This window comes from Electrona antarctica, assembly GCF_951216825.1.
Source record: "Electrona antarctica genome assembly, contig: scaffold_418, whole genome shotgun sequence".
Classification (NCBI taxonomy): domain Eukaryota; kingdom Metazoa; phylum Chordata; class Actinopteri; order Myctophiformes; family Myctophidae; genus Electrona; species Electrona antarctica.
Genome location: NW_027637868.1, coordinates 68381 through 77500, shown reverse-complemented (window position 1 = coordinate 77500; position 9120 = coordinate 68381). Strand labels below are relative to the sequence as shown.

Here is a 9120-nt window from a genome sequence, read left to right as displayed (position 1 = left end):
GCGAACGCAGTGAGGGCGACAGCGGAGTAGGGCGACCAGGACACCACGTAGAGCAGGATGACGATCAGGGCGATCTTGGCCATCTTCCACTCGTTCTGCAGCCGATTGAACGTCTTCACCGACTCCCTGGAGGTGACCACGCCCGCTACAGCCCTGAAGACACAACCACTGAGGTTAGCACCGCCTCCCTGGAGGTGACCACGCCCGCTACCGCCCTGAAGACACACCCACTGAGGTTAGCACCGCCTCCCTGGAGGTGACCACGCCCGCTACCGCCCTGAAGACACACCCACTGAGGTTAGCACCGCCTCCCTGGAGGAGACCACACCCCCTACCGCCCTGAAGACACACCCACTGAGGTGACCACGCCCCCTACCACCCTGAAGACACACCCACTGAGGTTAGTACCGCCTCCCTGGAGGAGACCACACCCCCTACTGCCCTGAAGACACACCCACTGAGGTGACCACGTCCCCTACCGCCCTGAACACACACACACACACATACACACACTGAGGTCAGTACACGAGGTCAGTGTGTGTGTGTGTGTGTGTGTGTGTGTGTGTGAGTGTGTGTGTGTGTGTGTGTGTGTGTGCGCGTACTGGTTGGTAGATCTTATAGCTCTAAAGATGTGGGCGTAGCAGTAGATGATGACGGTAGGTCTTATAGATCTAAACGTACTGGTTGGTAGGTCTTATAGCTCAGTCTAAACGTACTGGTTGGTAGGTCTTATAGATCTAAAGGTACTGGTTGGTAGGTCTTATAGCTCAGTCTAAACGTACTGGTTGGTAGGTCTTATAGATCTAAAGGTACTGGTTGGTAGGTCTTATAGCTCAGTCTAAACGTACTGGTTGGTAGGTCTTATATATCTAAACGTACTGGTTGGTAGGTCTTATAGCTCAGTCTAAACGTACTGGTTGGTAGGTCTTATAGATCTAAAGGTACTGGTTGGTAGGTCTTATAGCTCAGTCTAAACGTACTGGTTGGTAGGTCTTATAGATCTAAAGGTACTGGTTGGTAGGTCTTATAGCTCAGTCTAAACGTACTGGTTGGTAGGTCTTATAGCTCTAAACGTACTGGTTGGTAGGTCTTATAGCTCTAAACGTACTGGTTGGTAGGTCTTATAGCTCAGTCTAAACGTACTGGTTGGTAGGTCTTATAGCTCTAAACGTACTGGTTGGTAGGTCTTATAGCTCTAAACGTACTGGTTGGTAGGTCTTATAGATCTAAACGTACTGGTTGGTAGGTCTTATAGATCTAAACGTACTGGTTGGTAGGTCTTATAGATCTAAACATACTGGTTGGTAGGTCTTATAGCTCTAAACGTACTGGTTGGTAGGTCTTATAGATCTAAACGTACTGGTTGGTAGGTCTTATAGATCTAAACGTACTGGTTGGTAGGTCTTATAGATCTAAACGTACTGGTTGGTAGGTCTTATAGATCTAAACGTACTGGTTGGTAGGTCTTATAGATCTAAACGTACTGGTTGGTAGGTCTTATAGATCTAAACGTACTGGTTGGTAGGTCTTATAGATCTAAACGTACTGGTTGGTAGGTCTTATAGCTCAGTCTAAACGTACTGGTTGGTAGGTCTTATAGCTCTAAACGTACTGGTTGGTAGGTCTTATAGATCTAAACGTACTGGTTGGTAGGTCTTATAGCTCTAAACGTACTGGTTGGTAGGTCTTATAGATCTAAACGTACTGGTTGGTAGGTCTTATAGATCTAAACGTACTGGTTGGTAGGTCTTATAGATCTAAACGTACTGGTTGGTAGGTCTTATAGATCTAAACGTACTGGTTGGTAGGTCTTATAGATCTAAACGTACTGGTTGGTAGGTCTTATAGCTCAGTCTAAACGTACTGGTTGGTAGGTCTTATAGCTCTAAACGTACTGGTTGGTAGGTCTTATAGCTCTAAACGTACTGGTTGGTAGGTCTTATAGCTCAGTCTAAACGTACTGGTTGGTAGGTCTTATAGCTCAGTCTAAACGTACTGGTTGGTAGGTCTTATAGCTCAGTCTAAACGTACTGGTTGGTAGGTCTTATAGATCTAAACGTACTGGTTGGTAGGTCTTATAGATCTAAACGTACTGGTTGGTAGGTCTTATAGCTCTAAACGTACTGGTTGGTAGGTCTTATAGATCTAAACGTACTGGTTGGTAGGTCTTATAGCTCTAAACGTACTGGTTGGTAGGTATTATAGATCTAAACGTACTGGTTGGTAGGTCTTATAGATCTAAACGTACTGGTTGGTAGGTCTTATAGATCTAAACGTACTGGTTGGTAGGTCTTATAGATCTAAACGTACTGGTTGGTAGGTCTTATAGATCTAAACGTACTGGTTGGTAGGTCTTATAGATCTAAACGTACTGGTTGGTAGGTCTTATAGATCTAAACGTACTGGTTGGTAGGTCTTATAGATCTAAACGTACTGGTTGGTAGGTCTTATAGATCTAAACGTACTGGTTGGTAGGTCTTATAGATCTAAACGTACTGGTTGGTAGGTCTTATAGCTCAGTCTAAACGTACTGGTTGGTAGGTCTTATAGATCTAAAGGTACTGGTTGGTAGGTCTTATAGATCTAAACGTACTGGTTGGTAGGTCTTATAGCTCAGTCTAAACGTACTGGTTGGTAGGTCTTATAGATCTAAACGTACTGGTCGGTAGGTCTTATAGCTCTAAACGTACTGGTTGGTAGGTCTTATAGCTCTAAACGTACTGGTTGGTAGGTCTTATAGATCTAAACGTACTGGTTGGTAGGTCTTATAGATCTAAACGTACTGGTTGGTAGGTCTTATAGCTCTAAACGTACTGGTTGGTAGGTCTTATAGATCTAAACGTACTGGTTAGTAGGTCTTATAGATCTAAACTTACTGGTTGGTAGATCTTATAGCTCTAAAGATGTGGGCGTAGCAGTAGATGATGACTCCCAGAGGGAGGAGGAAGACGAAGATGAAGAGCAGCAGGGTGTACGCTCTGACCGACGGGGTGAACGTCATGTAGTCCCACGAACAGGAAGTCAGGAGGCCCTCCGGGATGTACGCACCTATCAGGAGACAGAGAGGAGGTCAGGTGACACTATGCACCTATCAGGAGACAGAGAGGAGGTCAGGTGACACTATGCACCTATCAGGAGACCGAGAGGAGTTCATGTGACACTATGCACCTATCAGCAGACAGAGAGGAGGTCAGGTGACACTATGCACCTATCAGCAGACAGAGAGGAGGTCAGGTGACACTATGCACCTATCAGGAGACAGAGAGGAGGTCAGGTGACACTATGCACCTATCAGGAGACAGAGAGGAGGTCAGGTGACACTATGCACCTATCAGGAGACAGAGAGGAGGTCAGGTGACACTATGCACCTATCAGCAGACAGAGAGGAGGTCAGGTGACACTATGCACCTATCAGCAGACAGAGACGAGGTCAGGTGACACTATGCACCTATCAGCAGACAGAGAGGAGGTCAGGTGACACTATGCACCTATCAGGAGACCGAGAGGAGGTCAGGTGACACTATGCACCTATCAGCAGACAGAGAGGAGGTCAGGTGACACTATGCACCTATCAGCAGACAGAGAGGAGGTCAGGTGACACTATGTACCTATATATATATGCCGTATAGAGCGTCGCAGTCCCGCCCCCTTTCATGATGACGCAAGGCCCAGTCCCGCCCCCTTTCATGATGACGCAAGGTCCAGTCCCGCCCCCTTTCATGATGACGCAAGGCCCAGTCCCGCCTCCTTTCATGACGACGCCAGGCCCAGGAAATAATTCCCAATGCATTTGTCTCATAGACATTTCAAAAAGTATTTATTTAAAGACCTTTTAACACAGCCGACGCTAATCGCATATCAATACGTTATCAATTAATCAAACGTCCGGTGCGAACCACGTATCCATACGTTCTAATCACTTTTTTATAGCATACTTTCATTCATCTTTTTACCCACCCGGACAATGAAGAACCATCCCCCTGTCATTGCTGCTTAGTCCCGCTCACGTGATCAGAAAAAGAAAAAAAAACCCTCCCCTCCTGAAAACAGGAGGGCGGGTCGCTTTACGTGTAGAAGCCAGTCTAAAATGGACGCGCCCATGCAATGATCTAGTCGGTGTGTGAAAAGAATCAAATTTCACCTAACCTCGCCTCACCAGGCTTTCCTCCACCTATTGGCTTTCACACAACACTATAATACTCGATTCCCCCCTCCCCTCCTGTTTCTCCAGAAGGAGGATCTTGCGAGATGGCTCTCGGAAAAAAACATGATGAACGGAACGCTGCCTAAACACATATGCACCGGATCCGATCGGCATTGCATTGCATAACGTCTGCAACACACATGGACAGATGCATGTTTCCTTCTTCATACTGTAGCGACCAAACGATCCCCGAGCCTACAATACTACGAACTAACCACAGTATCGAGGGGCCGCCACGACAACAGACAGTGTGCCGTTGGTGGATCACGTATCGCCATGCAGAGCCGTCATAATCGGAGATCGCTCGGACGTGTGATTGTAACGCTTTTTTATTCATTATAATTGTAGTGATAAGACCGCAATGAACGCATCGGGGACGTAATCGACCCGGGTGTAATGTATAACGAACTTTTCCGCGTCCTAAACCGTGGTGTTGTGATCCGTTGTCGTTGACATCACAGCCGGGTGAAGCTTTCTTTTTTCTCCATCGCCCCCAACCTGCATGCCCAGGCATGTTCCCCTATACTAGCTTGAAAAACAAAATCAGCTGATGATGACAACGCGTCTCACCGTTATACTATAGTTCTGAACCGAACGGTGGAATGGGACTTTTTATAGCCGTACGGATCAAGACCTTTGCTGCCCAATGTGCCCATGAACCCCCCCCCCCCCCCAATGTTTTGCGATCAAGACAATGAGGCAATCATCATCATCATCTAAAGAAAGCAGAGTTATGAAGGTTTATAGTCAGACATTGACAGGCAGATATAACAATAAACACAATAAATATGCTATACATCCTATACACCGAATGAATGCCCTGAATGTGTACTTTTACGAGGAAAAGAGTAAACATTGATCCCATGTACAGTTTGTCATAAATTGGTTACATTGCGCCCACCAGATATAACTGCAGAGAAGACATGGACCCGAACTCAATATTCACAAAATAAGGCCTATAGCGACATATAAATACTATATACCGTATGAAACAGAAGACTCTCTGCTTTCATAAGAAAAAAACTTCTACTGTAGTAATAATAAGAATCACACCCATGTTAAGTGAGTGGTGCAACTGTTCTCTACAGTTGTAGAGAACAGTTGCACCGCTCACTTCACAGGGGTGTGATTTTTATTATTACAGTAGAAGTTTACAGACCAAACTGTAAATAAAAGGTTTACATGACTTTCTGTCTCAGTCCGTATATAGCGAGCTGTAGTGAAGAAGTACAGAACAGTTGCAACGCTCACTTCACAGGGGTGTGATTTTTATTATTACAGTAGAAGTTTACAGACCAAACTGTAAATAAAAGGTTTACATGACTTTCTGCCTCAGTCCGTATATAGCGAGCTGTATTGAATAAGCAGAGAACAGAATATGGGACAGAGTTGCACCACTCACTTCACATGGGTGTGATTTTTATTATTACTACAGTAGAAGTTTTTTTCTTATGAAAGCAGAGAGTCTTCTGTTTCATACGGTATATAGTATTTATATGTCGCTATAGGCCTTATTTTGTGAATATTGAGGAGTTCACGTCCATGTCTTCTCTGAAGTTATCTGGTGGGCACAAGCTGCATTCAATAACCAATTACTGTTTAACTGTACATGGGATCAATGTTTACTCTTTTCCTCGTAAAAGTACACATTCAGGGCTTTCATTCGGTGTATAGGATGTATAGGATATTTATTGGGTTAAATTTTATATCTGCCTGTCAATGTCTCTGACTTTAAACCATCCATAACTCTGCTCGCTGTTCAAGATAACCACTTCCAGGCAAATGCAGGTGTTGCAAAAAGGTCAATATCTCCAGAATGGAACATGGTAAAATCAAAATGTATTTTTTAAATTGAAGTGGACAAGTTCAGCTTTCTTTTGATGTATGCGTGTGATTCTCGCTATAAGAGAACATTTTGCTGTGGGCCCCCGAACAAGGCCTTTGTGCAATGTTAAACGGTAGCAACATCCAAATAGGCCTGCCGAGATCTTGTAGCAATCAAAGTGTTAAGCGTCATACGACAATGACAACAAACACAATATTTTGGACCAAACAAATAATTACAAAGAAGAAAAACAACAACAAAAGTGTTGTAACCTGCCGTTTTTTTCTTCTTTCTAATTCTTTGTTCGGCATACATAACATGCTATAAGTCTGTATCAAATGCTATCTAAGTCTACAAAAGTGCTATCTAACAGTGTGTGTGTGTGTGTGTGTGTGTGTGTGTGTGTGTGTGTGTGTGTGTGTGTGTGTGCGTAGGACTCACTCCAGCCAAAGAAGGGGGGCAGGCTCCACCCCAGAGCGTAGGCCCAGGCTCCGCCCAGGACCACGCCCGCTCGTCTCCGTGACAACAGGCCGATGGAGGCGAGCGGCCTGGTGATGACCAGGAACCGATCTACAGCGATGACCATCAGAGTGACCATGGAGGTGATGCCGAACAGAGCCCCACAGAAAGCATACAGCTCACACGCTGCACGCACACACGCACACACACACACGCACACACACGCACGCACGCACGCATGCACGCACGCACGCACGCACGCACGCACGCACGCACACACGCACGCACGCACCACAAGTACAGATGTATTTCAGGTCGACAATCAAATAAGTTGAAAATATGAAACGAGGTAATTAATTAAAGGACCACTTCACCACTTTTCAACCTATCTTCATATAATAGGTCCTCACTAATGATCATGAAAAAAGTGGCGCAATTTCTTTCTACTCAGTGTGTGTCTCATAGGAGGGCTGTGGGCAGTTCAGAAACCGTCCTCCAGTGAAGCTAATAGAAACTGCAGGCTTTCTAGTCCTGAAAAGTTGCAATGCGAAAATGGAAGCCATCGTTCTCACGATAATGAAAATCTAAACATTTTTGTAAAAAAATCTTGTTTAATAAATAATCTGCCTAATGATGATGTCACTGGAGGACGGTTTCTAAACTGCCCACAACCCTCCTATGAGACACAGACTGAGTAGAAATAAATGGTGCCATTGTATCATGAAAATTAAGTAAATGCACTAAAAAATAAAAAGCAACCAAATTAATTAATGAATCAATGAATGAATCAATCAATCAATCAATCAATCAATCAATCAATCAATCAATCAATCAATCAATCAATCAATCAACGGGGGGGCGTGGTCGTACCTTTCTCCCCAAAGATCCACCTCCTGTGCATGGAGGTGGTGAAGAACACTGGCGCCTGAGTCACACACATCAGGAGGTCTGTGACCGCCAGGTTGATTATGAACATGTTGGGAGGGGTCCTTAGACTACGACTCCTAGGGAGAGAGACATTCACTTTACATTAGAGAGAGAGAGAGAGAGAGAGAGAGAGAGAGAGAGACATTCACTTTACATTAGAGAGAGAGAGAGAGAGAGAGAGAGAGAGAGAGAGAGAGAGAGAGAGAGAGAGAGAGAGAGAGAGAGAGAGAGAGGGGGGGGGGGTTGATTATAAACATGTTGGGGGGGGGGGGGTCGATAAATAGACAGAATGGGAACCAACAATAGAGCTGCAATAACAGCAGTGACCAGCAGATGGTAGTAACAGTAGTTATTTTTACCATCCACCAGGGGGCAGTGTTTACACCATCCACCAGGGGGCAGTGTTTACACCATCCACCAGGGGGCAGTGTTTACACCATCCACCAGGGGGCAGTGTTTACACCATCCACCAGAGGGCAGTGTTTACACCATCCACAAGGGGGCAGTGTTTACACCATCCAGCAGGGGGCAGTGCTTACTTGCTAAACGCGTAGATAACCAGCAGGTTTCCGATAATGCCGGTGATTCCGATCGCCAGGATGACGGAGCCGATGGTGTAGTGGGCGTGGTCAGGGACGTCCACCGTGGGGAAGGGGCGGGGCACTTCCTGCTGCACAGACATCGCCGTCGCCGCCTGGAGGACACACACGGAATTACGCTCCGGTCAATTTACCGATTTACAATTTACAATGTAGTCATTTATTATTCTGTTACACTACTACTATTACTACTACTACTACTACTATTATACATAATTTACAATGTAGTAATTTATTATTCTGTTACACTACTACTATTACTACTACTACTACTATTATACATAATTTACAATGTAGTAATTTATTATTCTGTTGCACTACTACTATTACTACTACTATTACTACTACTATTACTATTATACATCATTTACAATGTAGTCATTTATCAGATGCTCTTAATCCAGAGTTATTTACAGTAAGCAAGAACAACACATGGTGATACATCACATACAGAACAATAGAACAACACATGGTGATACATCACATACAGAACAATAGAACAACATGGTGATACATCACATACAGAACAATAGAACAACACATGGTGATACATCACATACAGAACAATAGAACAACACATGGTGATACATCACATACAGAACAATAGAACATGGTGATACATCACATACAGAACAATAGAACATGGTGATACATCACATACAGAACAATAGAACAACACATGGTGATACATCACATACAGAACAATAGAACAACACATGGTGATACATCACATACAGAACAATAGAACAACATGGTGATACATCACATACAGAACAATAGAACAACACATGGTGATACATCACATACAGAACAATAGAACAAAACATGGTGATACATCACATACAGAACAATAGAACAACACATGGCGATACATCACATACAGAACAATAGAACAACATGGTGATACATCACATACAGAACAATAGAACAACACATGGTGATACATCACATACAGAACAATAGAACAACACATGGCGATACATCACATACAGAACAATAGAACAACACATGGTGATACATCACATACAGAACAATAGAACAACACATGGCGATACATCACATACAGAACAATAGAACAACACATGGTGGTACTCAGCCTAACGCAG

The 9120-nt window shown here is 44.1% G+C and overlaps 1 protein-coding gene across 1 annotated transcript in view; it reads right to left on the bottom strand.

Annotated features, from left to right (window-relative positions):
• LOC306918600 (melanopsin-A-like) overlaps positions 1-8097 on the bottom strand; it is a gene marked incomplete at both ends in the record, with an annotated part of 11113 nt that extends 3016 nt beyond the window's left edge. The window contains 5 exons of the mRNA XM_079531492.1: positions 1-153; positions 2877-3048; positions 6471-6674; positions 7359-7492; positions 7955-8097. The exon at positions 1-153 is cut by the window's left edge and continues 3 nt beyond it. Coding sequence (XP_079387618.1) covers positions 1-153; positions 2877-3048; positions 6471-6674; positions 7359-7492; positions 7955-8097 — 806 coding nt within the window. The remainder of the gene's footprint in view (positions 154-2876; positions 3049-6470; positions 6675-7358; positions 7493-7954) is intronic.
• Between the last annotated feature and the right edge of the window lie 1023 nt (positions 8098-9120).